At 42.6% G+C, this 17,056-nt stretch overlaps 1 protein-coding gene across 2 annotated transcripts in view; it reads left to right on the forward strand.

The window, feature by feature from the left end:
- The first annotated feature begins 457 nt into the window (after positions 1-457).
- Adpgk (ADP dependent glucokinase) overlaps positions 458-17,056 on the forward strand; it is a 31,863-nt gene continuing 15,264 nt past the window's right edge. For both annotated transcript variants that reach the window (XM_057768583.1, XM_057768584.1), the window contains exons 1-3: positions 458-738; positions 6,989-7,214; positions 12,757-12,819. In XM_057768583.1, coding sequence (XP_057624566.1) covers positions 512-738; positions 6,989-7,214; positions 12,757-12,819 — 516 coding nt within the window. In that variant the 5' untranslated portion in view covers positions 458-511. The remainder of the gene's footprint in view (positions 739-6,988; positions 7,215-12,756; positions 12,820-17,056) is intronic.

Here is a 17,056-nt window from a genome sequence, read left to right on the forward strand (position 1 = left end):
TGTTAGGGGTCTGAGTGTTGAATTTGATCTCTAGATTGAACAAGATCTCTAGGGGCTCTCTTCAGTCTCAGCTTGTGTCACCGGGAAACCGACTGACTCTTACATAATTGCCTGCTTCGTTTTCTGCCTGTCCCATTTTACTAGGGAAGCAAACGGATTCCCCTCTACAGGTGAGCTCCGGGAAGACGTGCAGGGATTAGGGCCACATTCCCGTCTTTGTTCATTCAGGGTCGGGACCGCACAACAGCGCCGCCCAGCTTCACAATGTGAAGGTACAGACTCTCCAACGCTCGCGCCGTTGTCGCTCCGCCCATCGCCCCGCCCAAAGTCCAGCCATAGCTCCGCCCACATCTGAGCGCCCGTTCTCCAATAGCCCCGCCCGCCCATAGGGGGAGGAGCGTGTGGCGCGCGGGTGTGACGCCAACGCGTGTCTACGTCATCACGCGCCCAGCTGGGAGGAGGCGCGAGCAGAGAACGGAGCCTGTCGCCACCAGTGCGGCCGTGTTCTCACATGGGTCTGTGGCGCGGCTCTGCGTGCGCTGGCTTCCTGGCGCTGGCCGTGGGCTGCGTGTTCCTGCTGGAGCCGGAGCTGCCGGGCTCGGCACTGCGCTCTCTCTGGAGCTCGCTGCGGCTGGGGCCCGCGCCCCCGGGACCTCTGTCTCCCGAGGGCCGGCTGGCGGCCGCCTGGGATGCCCTCATCGTGCAGCCCGCCCGGCGCTGGCGCCGCGTGGCTGTGGGGTGAGTGCCTGCGGGGCCTGCGGCTCTGGGCCTCCCCGGGAAGTGTGCGCGCTCCGGGGTCTGCCCTGGACGCGCTGGTGTCCGCGTTGCCCTCCTGGCAAAAGTGTCGAACGTGTGAGACGAGCCTTTCGTCATCGCTTCAGGGACACTCAGCACAATTTTCCCCCTCGGCTGGTTCTGCTCTTCTCTTTTCCGTGTAAAACCAGCCAGCCCTAATAGCCTCTTAGACATCTAACCCAACCTGTCACCTGTATTTTTTTGAGGTTACTCCATTGTCGTGACTTTCACCCCTTCGCGGCCAACTGTTCTCTGTCGGTCACAGATTCCTATTCTAGCGCTCTTCCTATTCTGAACTTGAAGCTGAATGAGTTCTGTAGCTATTTACGTCATCTCGTCTGAAGACCACTGTACTAAAACTGCTCGTTTTCAAATTCAGCATTTTTTTTTTTTTTTTTTGGTTAAGGTTTCATTGTCTGCTCTCTGCGCCTTTCACGTTTAGCACTCCCTCCTTAGAACTACTTCCTTCTCCATCCTGAGTGACAGTCCGTGTTTTTAAGGTTCTCTCAAATCACAGTACCTCCTTTCTTTGTAAAACTCACAGAAACGGAATTTTATTAACACTAACCTTAGTCCCTCTCCCAGTTCGCCTTGGTTTTTCTTGTCACGTCAAGGGTGCCATACAACGCCAAGTTTATTATCTTTTTGGGGAGTATGCTTTTCTTTAGGTTGGATTTGTTGAGTTTTTGCTTCTTTTTGAACTAAGGTCTCCTTGGCTGGTCTGGAACTTATATAGATGAGGAATGGGCCTCAAATCTAGATGTACCTGTTCCTGCCTCCTGTACTGGTGTTACATGCCCAAGAGGCCTGTACAAAAACAACTCGTCCCTCCTATTTTGTGCCATTGTTGTGGCTAAGTGGAGTAAAGCAAAGCAAAGGTGACCTGCATCGATGAAATAATCACGTTATTAATAACATGTTAGCTTTTGCAAGTACTCACATGTTAACTAGTTAGTTTTGTATCCAAGTAGTCTTTACTGTGTATTTCCTACCTCTTTACAAATTCATACTCTCTTCACCCTCCCTTTTATCGGATTCTTTTTTTTCTTCTTCTGTGTGTATGGGTGTTTTTGTCAGCATGTATGCCCGTGCAGTGCCTGCCAAAAGCCTCTGATCCCCTGGGACTGGAATTATGAACAGTTGTGAGCTGCCACGTGGGTGCTGGGACTTGAACCTGGGTCTTCTGCAAGAGGACCCTACTATTAATCACGGAACCATCTCTCTAGCCTTCTTTATCAGAGTCTTATTTTAAGATTTAAAAATTTTAAAATGTATCTGTGTGGGAGTGGGTGGGAGTGCAGGTCTGTGGGAGTACATGACCCCTTGGAGTCCAGAAAAGAGTGCTGGATCCCCTGGAGCTGAGTTACATGTGCTGGTGAGTTACCCCAGCTGGTGCTAGGAATTAAACTCTTTCCTCTGGAAGAGCAGCCTGTGTTCTTAACTGCTGAGCCTTCTCCAGCCCTCCTTATCTGATTTTGTTTCTTCTTCCTTTTTTTTTACATTTTTTAAATTATCTTTAATTTATTTTTCAAGACAGCATTTTTCTGTGTAACCCAGGCTGTCCTGGAACTCACTCTTTGGACCAGACTGGCCTCAAATTCAGAGATTGGCCTTCTTCTGCCTCCCGAGTGTGAGTGTTGGGATTAAAGGCCTTTGCCATCATACCTGGTCTTATATTCTTTTTTGTTTTGTTCTTTTAAGACAGGGTTTCTCTGTGTAATGGCCCTGGTTGCCCTTGAATTCTCTTTGTAGACCAGGCTGGCCTCAAACTCACAGAGATCCACCTACTTCTGCCTCCCAAGTGCTGGAATTAAAGTCGTGCTCCACCAAGCCCAGCTCTCTTATCAGATTCTTGATCGTTTTTTCTTTGAGCTGTGTCGGGTATGTGCTGGGTTCTCAGTATATGTATGGAGGAGGCCAAGTTTCTGCTGCATTTGTTGGAAGCAGATAGATTGTACTACATGGGCTGCTAGAACAGAATAACTCAGACTAATTGCTTAAAACAACAAAAGCTTTCTGGTGACCCTGGAGACTGATAGTCCCAAATCAAGGTTCCAGTGGTTTCTAGGGAAGCTGATTTGTGGTGATGCCGTTTACCTTGCAACTGACCAGCTTCTTGTGTTCTCACATGACTTTTACTGCGTAGTCCAGAGTGATGTCTCTTCCTCTTATATGAAAACCATGCTTGTTGAATTAGGGGCTACCTCTGCCACCCATTTAACCTTAATTGCTTCCCATGATGCCCGAAGTCCAAATACAGTTACACTGGGGACTGGGTTTGTCTTAGTTACTTCTCTACTGCCATAACAAAACACCACAACGAAAGCAACTTATAAAAGAGTTTATTGGGGCCTTCAGTTTCAGAGGATGAATCCATAGCCATCTTGACAGGAAACATGGCAGCAGGCAGGCAAGCATGACACTGGAGTAGTAGCCGAGAGTTTATATCCTTGTTCAAAAGTAGTAGGCAGAGAGAGAGAGAAAGAGAGAGAGAGAGAGAGAGAGAGAGAGAGAGAGAGAGAGAGAGAGAGAGAGAGAACGAGAACTAACTAACTGGGAAGAGCATGGGCATTTGAAATCCCACCCCTGGTAATGCACCTGTTCCAACATGGTCACACCTCCTAATCCTTCCCAAACAGTTCTTAATCAAACCACCATAGGGTTTCCACATAGGAATTTGAGATGAGGTAGGGGTTACCATTGTCCATAACAGTTGTGAAAGGTGCTGTGTTTGGCTCCTGATAAGAGTAAGGCAGTCCAGCTATTCCGAAGAATTGCTAATTCCTCCCAGGATGGGATAGTAGAAAGCACTCCAAGGAAATGGCATTCCATTTTCTGTTGTTACATAGTAATGAATCACCTCAAAACTTACTTAAAACTGCCTTATTTCATGACCTTTTGTTATTCTAAGATATGATTGGGTTCAGCTGAGCACTTCTAGCATTTGGGGTCTTCTACAGTTATAGTAGGGTGATGACTGAGACTAGGTTTATCATTATGATTGATCAAGGCTGGAATATCCACTGAGTTTCCACCTACAGGAGGCATCTTCTGGCTGTTTGGATTCTCAGAACAGGGAGACTAGGCTAGGAGAATGTCCAAAGAGGATCAGGCAGATGGCTTAATGTCTCATGGTTTAACTATAGGATCAGATTTCCCAGAGTTTGGTCTACCTGGTTTTAAGGGGAGGGGACATGGGTTACTCCTTGTTGGGAGGAATATCAAAATTACATTGTAACAAAACCATATGGATGGAACATCTTGTTGAGACCATGATAGAAAATATATTTCATGGTAACTTGTGTGATAGATCTAGAGGGAAAAAGATTTCTTCAGATCAAGGCAAGGGAACAGATACATCTAAGCAAGGACCGAGTGTGGAAAAAGTCCATAGCGAAGAAGAAACAAGGCGGCATCGGTTGTGGTGGTGCACGCCTGTAATTGCAGCCCTGGGAGCTGAGATGGGAAGAGGGTATGTTTGGGGCCATCCTGGACTACAGTAGCAGGATTTGAGAATGAGAATGCTGAGAAGGGAATTTGGAGTTGGTGATGGAGAAGAGAGTAAAGCTTTATAAACAGGCGAGTGCCGCTAAAGTTCCTTGTTGAAAATGTCTGATGGGAACGGGAAAGATAGATTTTTGAGCAGCTGTTTTAACCTATTCTAACTGCTCAGCACCTTTTTGTGACCAGTACAAAGCAACTAGCAACATTGTTTCTTACCCAGAGGTGTTTAAGTGTAAAAGTAGGGCATGGGGTTAGGGAGCAAATGTACTAAAATTTCATTTTGGAGTGAGGGTGGGTTTGGAGTGACATGTGGATTCATTTCTCACTCAAAGCACATGGTTTAGTGTGATCCGTAAGGCAGGTTGTCTGGAGACCCTGATACTGGTAAAGAGGCCATTGTAGGGCTCTGGTGAAGGGAGGAAAGAACCCAAACCATTGCTTGGCAGTGATACTGGAGGGTGAGATTGGAGATGCTGGATAGCAGGGTGGATGGGCAGTTAAAGAAAGCAGGCCCTCCATACCAGGTGTAGCAACTTTATGAAGCAGGTGGTTGTAAGTGTTCAGTCATCACAAATGACAAGCTGTCTTAGAAATACTGGTTTCCCGAGGTCACACACACATACACATGAGCCATCAGATGCTGTAATAACAGTGTAAGACTGGTCTTTCCCACTTCTGCTTCCGTATTTAGGCCCCATGATTACCAGAATAAGAGACAGAAAGAAAGGAGCCAGTTAAACTGGGCTGCAGAGGACTTGTGGGATTTCAGATGAAGCGGCTTCTGAGAATGAGGCTGAAGTTAGAAGTTTGCTGAGGACCGGGACTACTTACTTTTGAGATGCCAGTGCTTAAATGAAGCCCACCTTGACTTTCTAAAAATGTGACTCTTCCCTGCTTCTGAATTGGACCTGGATATCTATTGCCTATGGGATAAAAATGAAGCCCTCAACCTCACATTGACTCGAGTCTTTCTTTGCCGTGAGCTTTGCTCCCTCTAAATTCTCCACTCTAGATGAACATTCATGTTATAGACCTTTCCTCATAGCTTTGCTTACCTGTGCCCCCCGCGAGGAATTCAGTGTAGAGGAATCTGAGTTTGAATTAAAGCTGCTCCAGTCTGTGGCTTTTGGAACGTTAGTTAATCTCTACTATAGCTCCTCTCAGCTGGAGCCATGGCGACTAATAACTGAGCTCACAGCCCTTGTTGACTTGGTGTTCCTTATCTGAACATGCCTGTCCTGACTTTGGTGCCTCACTAGACACCTTCCAGGGCATAGCACCCCCAGTCCTTGATTCTCTTCAGCCAGATATCTCGTGACTATGATTAGTTCTTTCAATATCCAAGGCAGAGACTGTTAAAGCTAGAATGAACTTTAGAAAACATTTTACCGAGGATGCCATAGAGGGAAGTGATAAGCAACACTATCCTTTGAGACGCTTCAGCTTAGGGAGAAGAACGCTGCTCCCACCCGGTCTCTGCTCATAGACCAGGAAGCTAGGCTTCCAGTTCCTTCTCTGACTCCCTTCTTAGATAGACATTCGATATCTTTGTCCTGTTTGTTCCCTAATTGTTTGATTTTGTTTTCTCCATATCACACAACGATTTATATGTTTTGAAATTCTGCCCTCCTGTCAAGTGAGCACAATTTGTTAGTTTCTTTGTCTTAATTTCCTCTCCACAGTGAAGCTCTGGCAATGTACTTGTTGATGTTGAAGGATGTTGTTAGCTTTAGAGAGAGAGTTTAACTGGTGACAGGGTGTGACAGGTACATAGAGTTATTAGTTTGGCATCTGCACATAAGTAGATGGTCAGTAACATTTTTCTGTTATTTTTAGGAATTTTTTTGTTTGTTTATTTTTGCTGAGGGTTTTACACTTAAACTTATCTAGGCTGTCCTGGAATTCACAGCAATCCTGTCTCAGCCTCCTAAATCCTGGACTTAAAGGCATAAGCCAATATACCTGGTCTTTTTTTTTTTTTTTTTTTCTGAAACAAGGTCTTACTAAGTTGATGAGGCTTTATAATTTCATACAACCAACCAGGTGATGCTGTACTGGTTTCTCAACAGCCCTTTGAAGTGCATGGACCACTTCTGTGAACTCATGTCAAGTACTGAGCTAACAGCAAGGTTACAGGCCCGCCCAAGTCTTCCTAGCCATGCTCAGTTCTAATATGCAGCTTCAGCTCGGAGTATTTGGTAGTTAGTGTAGTCTGCCCAATGTCCTGTCTTGTCTTTGGAGGAAAGTGTCTGACAGCTGCCTTTTGACAAGATTTTTTTTTTTTTTGCACTTTAAAACATATATTAATTTATTAAATCTTTACTGTAAGTTAACTTGTATTGTTGCCATTTTATAGGCAAGGAAACAGATTCAGAAATTGAAGGGACTTATATCCAGACAGCATAGCTTTGCTAGCATCTTTGCATAAATGCGTTTTTGTTCCCATGATATTGTTGTTCTGAGTGCTGAGTACCTGCATTCTCAGTTTGTAGCTGACAATAAAAGTTTGCCTGACTCTGAAAAAGAGTTCCAATATGTATGTCCAGATAAAATCATTCTTTAGATATATGATGTTTGCTTTATTATCCTTGTGTCAAACCTACACCAGCTATCTGCAGAGCTGCTCTCTGCAGGTAAATTCAGAGTTGCCGCCCCATGCTTTAGCTTCCTTTCGTCCCTCTCCTTCCAGAGTCAATGCCTGTGTGGATGTGGTGATCTCTGGCGTGAAGCTTTTGCAGGCGCTTGGTCTCAGTCCTGGGAGTGGAAGAGATCATGCTGTTCTGCACTCAAGAAGTGACCTGGAAGAAGCCTTTATGTACTTCATGGGGAAGGGAGCTGCTGCTGAGCGCTTCTTCAGCGATAAGGAAACCTTCCATGACATTGCCCAGACTGCATCCGAGTTCCCTGGAGCCCAGGTTTGCCCCAATTACCAGTGCTACAAATTTTGTTAAGGGAGGGAGATAGTCTTTTTTTTTTTTTTTTTTAAAAAAAAACAGTGTTCTTAGCCGGGCGGTGGTGGTGCACGCCTTTAATCCCAGCACTCGGGAGGCAGAGGCAGGCGGATCTCTGTGAGTTCGAGACCAGCCTGGTCTACAAGAGCTAGCTCCAGGACAGGCTCCAAAACCACAGAGAAACCCTGTCTCGAAAAAAAAAAACAAAAAAAAACAGTGTTCTTAGAAGCAGCTTTCTCAGCACTCCAGAGGCAGAGGCAGGTGGATCTCTGAGTTCAAGGTCAGCCTGGAGTACGGAGGGAATTCCAGGACAGTCTCCAAAGCTACAGAGAAACCCTGTCTCCAAAAACCATAAAACAAAACCAAAAAAGGGCAGCTTTCTCTTTTCTCTTTCATTGTACACCAAAATCCAATTCTGTGGGTTGACCCTTTTTGTAAAATTTTGTGTTGTGTATGTCATTAATCCTACTATTTCTTTTTCTTGGATTTCTGTTCTGGGTCATACAGAACACCCTCCCCCCTTCTTTGTTACCAGACTAAAGGTTAGAAGTATGTATGTCTATTCCTAGTTTAGGTTATAATTTATTTTTTCCATATTTGTGTGTGTTTCTATACTTTATTTTTTAATAAATGTATTTATTTATTTTACATCCCAGCCTCAGTTTTCCTCCCTCTCTTCCTCCCAGTCCCTCTCCCCTCAGGTTATAATTTTTTATATATAGTTTTATATATAGTAATCTTAATATGTCTGTGTCCTTGCTAAGAAGGAAGGAAAAAAAGATAAACCCACACAGAGCTCTATCTAAATCCTTTTGGGAAGGGGGTTGGGAGTGTCTTCACCTTTATTTCGTCTGTCCAGACCAGAGTGTTTTGAGAGGGTGGAGGCTAATGCTCTGTGAGAAGGGCTGTCCTGTATGTTAGGGAGTTGTCAGCAACCTCCCACTTCAGACTGCTGAGTGCAAAGCTCTGCTCTCCACTGTGATGGCCAAACTATCTCAGACACTCTCCTGTGTTTCCTGTGGGGAAGAGGCGCTGGCAGAATCACACTGTTTGAAATCTGCTGGTCTAGATTGGTAGTTCTCAGGCTGAAGTATGTGTTGGAATCCCTGAGGGTAGGTGGGATAGGGACTCTCTTAAAAGAAATTGCCACTGGTGTTCTGATTTCCTGTTCAGTCTGTAGAAACCTAGAGTTTTCTTTTCTAGCAAGTTTCTTGGTTAACACTATTGGATTGAGGACCTTGTTTTGAGAACCACTTGTTTATAGAGCAAAACACACTAAACATAGAAACTTCAGGATCTTTAGATCACCTGTAATTATCAACAAAACCCTGGAACCCGCATGGTAGAAGCACAGTGTGTGGTAGAAGAGTCAGTTCTAGAGTTGGAGACGCAGCCTTGGCTCTTCCCATCTTACCAGCATGCCTGTCCTCTACGTACCCTGGGGATGAGTTTTGGTTCTGATTTCTGTCATCCCAGCACCACTAAGCCCCAGTAATTCTTCCTCCTTATGTAGGGCCTTCATTTTATGCAAAAGACAGGTCTTACATAAGTATGAACCTGAATTCTGACTAGGGAAGTTTTTTGTTTTGTTCTGTTTTTATAGATTTATTTTTATTATGTATACAGTGTTCTGCTTGTATTCTGCCTGCAGGCCAGAAGAGGGCATCAGATCTCATTACGAATGGCTGTGAGCCACCATATATAGTTGCTGGGAACTGAACTCAGGACCTTTAGGAGAGCAGCCAGTGCTCTTAACTGCTGAGCCAGTTCTCCAGCCCTGCTAGGAGAACATTTTTAATTGGTACCAATCACAGGCAAACCTTGGTGACCATTTGATTTTGATCCCTTTGATATTTAAATTCGTTTTGGTTTTTGAAGTGGCCATCCTGAGCATTAGAAATGAGCGAGGCATTAGCCAGCTAAGTCTGTAAAGGACACAGTTGTCATATCCATCCGGACAGCTAAGCTCAGCAGCAGAAGTCTTCTCTCGGAAGAGAACACTAGTCTTTATGATCCTAGTATTTAAGCCAGTTTGCTTTATGTCCTCTTCTGCTTTGATGGAGGGGGCAGGAATCCTACAGGAATTAAATTCTGCTTTTCGATGGTCCACATTATTTCTAAACGTTATAAAAATGTCTTGCTTACCTTCTACTGATGCCTCAGTTTGGTGCCTTTTCAAATTACCATCAGCTGTAAGGCTGGTGGCCTGACAACCAGCAGATAAACCATCCTGTGCAAACTCTGTGTCTGTTTGTAGCTATCTTGAAATTTCCCTAACATTTCCTAGTGAATTCTTCTATCCATTGTAGTTAAATAAAACATTAAATCTGACATGTAGACCAAATTTGAGCTACCCATCACAGAAAATTCTAAATTTTTTTTTTTTTTTTTTTTTTTGGTTTTTCGAGACAGGGTTTCTCTGTAGCTTTGGTGCCCGACCCGGAACTAGCTCTGTAGACCAGGTTGGCCTCGAACTCCCAGAGATCCGCCTGCCTCTGCCTCCCGAGTGCTGGGATTAAAGGCGTGCACCACCGCCCGGCCTAAATTTTTATGTAGAAAGCTATCTCTGTCCTGCCTAAACACAGATTGATTGACCTAAAGCACAGGGTGAGAGTAATGGCCAGCATCTAGAGTAAGTTGTTTAATCTCTGCCTCTGCGTGGGTTAAGGACCAAAAAGATGGAGTGTTGCTCAGGGAGAACTTCTCAGGCTTCTTAACTGAACTGACTGTTATTTGAGTTCCCAAGGCATCCGAATCCATGCTTAGCAACATGAAGTACCAGCTGGAACTGCCTGCTTTCTAAATGAGAGCTGCAGCGTGGAGAGAATAGGAGTTGTCCTGTGTGAGGGACTTTACCTGGGAGAGTTTATTACCAGGGCGGCCATTGTATTTCCTAACACGTCTACTTCCACCCTCTCTCCAAACTTAGCAACAGACATTTACTTAGCCCATAGCCTAAGAAGGTGATCCCTAACCTGAAGGAGGTTCCAGATGTTTATCACCTAAGAGCTGGAGCTGTATTAAAGGCTATTCAAATTATGTGGTAAGAGATTCCTAATCCTGTCTCGGGAGGACCATTTTAGAGACTGAGATGTCAGTAGGAAAAGGGGAGCAGAGTCAGTATCATATGTTGTTGGAAAGGACTCAGGACCATACCTAATATAGAAGGGCAGGGTGTCCTAACCAAAGGTCCAGGGACCCAGAGGAAGGCTAACTTGGAGAACTACCTTTCACCGTTGCAAGATAGGGGTGGAAGAGAGATCATGAGCTGAAAGCAAGAAAGGCTCTGTACACCCACTGTACACAGTGTCAATGTCAGCGTTCCTCAGTGATGCTGCTTCTAGTCTCTGTGTTCGTTTCCCACAGTATCCCCTTGGTCCTTTCTTACACTTCCCTCTTTGCTGGCATTTCCTCCTTTAGGCCTTTCCTTGTAGTAAATCTAATGTGGATTTGACACTGGGAAACAGAGGCAGCACAGCTACATACTTTACTGTCTATTCCTAAAGTGGATAACGTATAGAATACAAAGAGAGGATGTTATTAATTATTCATAATGCACATCTCTCCTTGGTGGGGTAATTTGTAAGCTGAAAAGTCTGGAAGCAATGTTTGTACTTTATGCAGCTACGCTTACCATAGAAACTGAAATTTAAGCTGTGTTGTTGGAGAAACTAGTGTGCAGTGCAAATTCTAATTGCTCTTACTTATAAAGACCCAGAGCCAGATATCAGGGTAAATGCAGAAAGATGAGAGAGACAAAGGAGCAAGCCACAACCAACTCTTATCTGCTGTCTCCTGTCTCCTCCTCCCACCTTATATTCCCCTCTCCACCCAGCCATATCACTTCCTGCCTGTCTGTACAGACCTCCAGACCTTTATGGTTAACTAGCGGCTAACTCTGCGCTCTGATCTTCAGGCAAACTTTATTTGTTAGAGGACACACAAAATATCACCACACTAATGTTATTTAATTAAATGATCATAACTGGAATTTATGCATACATATTGGAACCAAGCAAAGCAAAGCTTGCCTGTATTATGGATATTGAATTAAATAAAATACAAAATATTTTTTAAAGGACATTTTAAACTAGGCATGTTGGTTCATGCCTGTAATTTCAGCACTTTGGAAGCTTGATATAGGAGGATTGCTGTGAGCCCTAAGCTACATAGCAAGACACTGTGTCACCCACTTCTCCACCCCAGAGTCCCCACAGAAAGTTACATTTTAGAGCCCAGTGTGATGATGTGAACTCCTAATCTCAGCACTCAAGAGGCAGAGGAAAAAAACAAACAAATTAAATGGCCAAAACCAAAACTGCGCAGCTACATCTTAGGACTAAGGATGCAGCTGAAAGCACTCATAGGCCCTAGGCTCCAGCACTGAGAGAAGGATGTGCTCGGGTATTGAGTGATATTTAGGAGAATGACATAGTTGTATGCTCCATTAAGGAATCACAGTATGTGGGATAAGGTACAGTCATACCTTTTGTGGTTTCTATTCTCTGCGTTAACTGCCTGGAAGCTCAGGGCCAGTTTGATCTAAATTCAAACAATCATACTGATTTTCATATTTATTCTCTCCATCTTTCCTTCTTACTCCATGTCTGTTTTGTTTTGTTTGCTTTGAGACAGGGTCTGTCTACGTAGCTCTGACTGTCCTGGAGCTTGCTTTGTAGATGAGGCGGGCTTTGAACTCACAGAGTTAAGCCAGCTTCTGCCTCCAGAGTGCTCAGATTAAAGGCATGAGCCACCGTGATGCCTGGCTTTGTTTCTGTTTTATTAACCTCTTTGTAATCTTTGTTGTTACGTCACCTCCAAGCTTGGTGCAGGTAGCTTGGTGGTAGATATATGTGATCCTAGCCCATGGGAAGTGGACAGAAGGATCAGAAGTTCAGCACTAGCCTCAGCTACATAGGAAGCTTGAGGCTAGTCTGAGCTACATCAAACTCTGTCCCAAAAAACCAGGAAAAAAGAAAAATCAAAATATATTAGTGGGGGCTGGGGTGATATCTCAATGGTTAAGAACACTGACTCCTCTTGCAGAGGACCAGGGTACAATTGCCAGCACCACATGGAGGCTCATATTTCTAGGGGATCCAATATCCTCTTCTGGCCTCTTCAAGTATCGCAAACATGTGGTACACAGACACAGACATAGGCAAGACACCCATAAACACAAAATAAAAACAATTCTGGAAAAAAAAGAGTTAAAATTGCTGGGGTAGAAATGGACTGTGTTTTTAACCTTAGAAATGATTAAGCTTGGGTTATGCACTTGTTTTTTTTTTTTTTTTTTTTTTTTTTTTTTTTGGTTTTTCGAGACAGGGTTTCTCTGTGGTTTTGGAGCCTGTCCTGGAACTAGCTCTGTAGACCAGGCTGGTCTCGAACTCACAGAGATCCACCTGCCTCTGCCTCCCAAGTGCTGGGATTAAAGGCGTGCGCCACCACCGCCCGGCGGGTTATGCACTTGTTTGAGTGCTGATAACCTTGAATTGTCTTACAGCACTATGTAGGAGGAAATGCAGCTTTAATTGGACAGAGGTTTGCTGCCAATGCAGACTTGAAGGTAAGTCACATTTCCAAATTAAAATGTGTCTTTTAAAAATTTATTCGTTTTTATTTTATGTGCATTAGTGTTTTACCTGCATGCATGTCTGTGTGAGAGTATCAGATCTTGGAGTTACAGACAGGTGTGAACTGCCATGTGAGTGCTGGGAATTGAACCCAGGTCCTCTGGAAGAACAGTCAGTGCTCTTAACCGCTGAGCCATCTCTCCAGCCCCAGTGTCTTTCAACTGGTGTTTCCTCAATGTTAAGAGCAAGAGTGGGTCTTGGTTTCTTAATTCAATCTGTGGGTCTACCTGAGCTTCTGGAGAGAAAGCAGTATTGTGTTGGGGATGAATGTAGTAACTAATGTTTGGGTACTTACCGTTTGTTAGATCAATTCTTCTGCAGTCATGAAAGGATAGTTAATACTGCTGTTGATGGGACTGTTCTTGCTTTCTGCATAAGGAAATGGGAGGCCTAGAGGCATTCACACTAATACATATGGATGCTCAGATGCTATCTAGATAGCCTGACCTAAGAACCCATGTTCTGATGAACATGTAATGGCTAAAAGCATGTGGATTCTGGAGTCAGGCTAAGTAGGAGATTAATACAAGTGATAAGAGAAAATGAAGTTGGTTGTGTTGGTGAACCTGGATCCAAAGTGCAAAAACATTAGCGCTGTCAGGTGTGGTGACTCCAGAGACAAAAGCAAGTACGTAGCGGTGTATATTCAAGTCTTAACTTTTTTGATGTAAGTAGACTTTTAAATGACCCCTTTAGCCAGGTGTAGTGGTACATATCTGTAATCCCAGAAAAATCACAAGTTCTGGGCCAGGTTGGAGTACATAACAAAACTCTGCCTCAAAAACAATCTCCCAAATAAATAAATATTAATTATTTGCTTGTGATATGTGTAAAGTAAAATCTGAGTAAGTAGTGGGATAGATGTAAAGGGGAAAGCCAGCGTGACGGTAGTTGCCTTTGCACTGTAAAACAGAGTTTGGATTAGAGCTTTCAAAAAAGAAAAATATATATCCAAAACCAAAATGGTAAGCAGAGATTTAACAAAGATGATTTCAGTATAATAGCAATAGCCTCCAACTGTCCTCCCAATGCCACTTAGTGCAGAAGAAAACTGCCTACTCAGAAGCTACTTTAAACCTTTCATATGGACTCTCCTGAGGATAGTGTTCCTTCTGTCTCTGGAGAAGCTAGCCTAGGACTACAAGACATTATAATAAACAAGCCTGGCCTTGAGAGTAGAAAAGACACAGCACTTGCTCTGTCCTTACTGCAGTCTCATGGTTTTATGATCCTCAGAATTAAGAAGTCCTGAGAGGCTAAATAGGGTGTCCAAGGTTACCTAAGCTAGAGAATGGAAAGGCTACAATGTAAACACTACACTCCAGACTGACTACCTTCCTCTACTGCTCTCTCAGAAATTCAGTTTAACTTGTCCAAATGCATCCCAATATGGACCAGATAGTACCTGAGAAGTAGCAGAAATTAAGAACTAGGTTTTCAGCTGAGTGGTGGTGGTACACATCTTTAATCCCAGTTCTTGGGAGGCAGAGGCAAGCTCAGTGATTTCAAGGCCACCCTGGTCTTGTGCTACAAAGCTGTAGCACAAATAATATAAACCAAGAGATAGATGTTGCATTCAAGCTGAAGATAAGGAAAACAAAGCAGCCAAGCCAAGGAAATAATATTAACTGAGTAAGCAGGAAGTGTGAGCAAATGATTTCCAAAATAAATGAGAAATGACAGAAACAGCTGGCTGCCTGGACAGTCACCTAAAATTCCTCTGCAATGTTGGGGCATCCATTTTCAGACTAAAGGCCTAGAATGTTTGACAGACTTTTCTGTGAAGAGGGTTTTTGAAGGACTGTCCTGCCTCTTGACAAGGTCACTATCTTTTGTGTCTTGCTTGTCTAATTGGGATAGCGTACTGTCAGCAGCCTTGCCCAGCAGCTTACTTTTGCCACAAAGAAAATAAACTCCATGTGGATATTGTTTGATGCCCATTATCTACTATGAAGTAGATTGTTACTACCAGAAGCAGACATGTCTCATTGTGAAAAAAAAAATGAACCTATGTTATTAAAACATCTTAAATGCCATATTCAATAGATCTCTGAAGTATTTGAAGATGACCTGTCTATTTAAAATATGTCTCTATTAGACCTTGAGAACATACCTAATATGACTACAAGTTTAATTGTACTAGGTGATTAATTACTAGCCTGCATTTCCTTATTATTCTAAACAGTTGTGATAATAACTTTAAAGAACTAGAAATTTGGATTACATTATTAAATGAGCTGTATAGGTACAATACCTTGAACAAGATTAGAAACATAAATACAGAATGTTTTAACAAAATTAATCTCAAATTTGTATTAATATGCAAAATTTGTAAAATATACAATAATAACATACAAAAATCTTATCCAAAATATTTGAAATTAGTAGTTGCTTTTTAAAAGTAGATTCAATAATCTAATTTTGTTTTTATCATATCTATATTCTCCTTTTTTTCTTTTCAGAGTAGATTCAGTAATCTACCCTTTTATCCTATCATATCTGTATCTCCCTCCCTTCCCCCCCAAAAAAACAGGGTTTCTCTGTAGCTTTTGGTTCCTGTCCTGGAACTAGCTCTTGTAGACCAGGCTGGCCTCGAACTCCCAGAGATCCGCCTGTCTCTGCCTCCCGAGTGCTGGGATTAAAGGCGTGCACCACCACCGCCCAGCTGTATCTCCCTTTTTTCTTCTCAAAACAGGAACTCCGAATCTCCTTTATTCAGCTTTCCTCCTGTTTCCAATCACAAATTGTAACCAACCCCCAACAATGACAAATATCTATAACCCATTAAAAGACCAAAACCCACCCACCTGTACCTCTTGGGAATGTGGGTGTCATAGTCTTAAATTTACTTCCTGCTGTCTGAGGGCAATGGTATCTTTAGGGGATCCTGAAGAGAAAAATTTGGGTTAATTGTCAAGTCCTGGGAGAGGTAGCTGTATCATATTCTATACAACTGTTAACATCATGATATAAGGATATATGTGTGTGTGTATATATATATATGTGTGTGTGTGTGTGTATATGTGTATATGTATATGATATATAAATGTTGTAAATTTTGAGATACTATTTATAGCTTAAGAAAAACTGTTAAAGAGTCAAAATAAAACCAAAAGATTATGAGATTAGTGGCAATAAAATAGTTCTCAAATTTTTGTTTTTCTTCTGTCCCATATCAGGTGGCTCTTCTGACATGAGACAGAGATTTTGAATTTTACTTTAACAAGCATGCTTGGGTTTAGAGAAGGAGAGAGCCACACTCCAACTCCAAAGACAGCTTTAATCTTTAATTGGACTGGGACTTCAAAAAGACCATTTGCATTATATGTCTGGAGAGAATAGCAGAAACAAGCATTTGAGAAGTTTTATGAAATTTCATCCTGTTGGAAAGGTGATATACCAACAGGCCAATTTGCTCTTTTTTTTTTTTTTTTTAGATGATTTGTCCTTTTTCTTCAGATGTCTCATTTGTCCACTAGTCTTCAGATTCCTTAGTTGGATTCCTTCACTCTCCTGAAAAGACAAAAACAAAACCCTTCCCCAATCCTAATTTTGGGGAGATTCTCTTTTGACATGCCATATCTGATAAAATGAAAAGATTTGTTAGTTTTATAGGTTAGTTTAGATTAAACAGCTATGCTGTTTGATGAACTATCATCATCTCTTCTAATTAAGAGGTGTCTCTTGTTCAAATTGAACCTTTATCAATTTTGATGGTATCCATAGTTTTTCTTCTCCTGTGGAAACAAAAGCAAAACCCTTCCCCCAATGTAACTCATGTCCTGGTTTCCATTCTGAGGTCAATATATCTTTAAAGTATACTGGCTGATTTAATTCCATAGTTTTTTCTAGTATTCACTGTCTCTCCACAGCTGTTGTTCCTTTCTCATTAGCAATTCTAAAACTCAAAGTTAATAAAGCATTATGCAATCTATTTCTGGGGGTCTTGCATCCCTTTCTGTTTATTTAACATATCTTTTGGAGTTCAGTTTGATCTTTCTATAACTGCCTGGCCTGTATAGTTGCATGTTATATCTGTAATATGCTTTATATTATAATAAGCAAATAACAGTTTCATTTTCTTAGAGACATATGCTGGAGCATTGTCTGTCTTTATTTGTACAGGAATACCCATGATGGCCATAACTTCTAGAAAATGGTATGATTACT

The sequence above is a fragment of the Chionomys nivalis genome, chromosome 4 (genome assembly GCF_950005125.1).
Source record: "Chionomys nivalis chromosome 4, mChiNiv1.1, whole genome shotgun sequence".
Classification (NCBI taxonomy): domain Eukaryota; kingdom Metazoa; phylum Chordata; class Mammalia; order Rodentia; family Cricetidae; genus Chionomys; species Chionomys nivalis.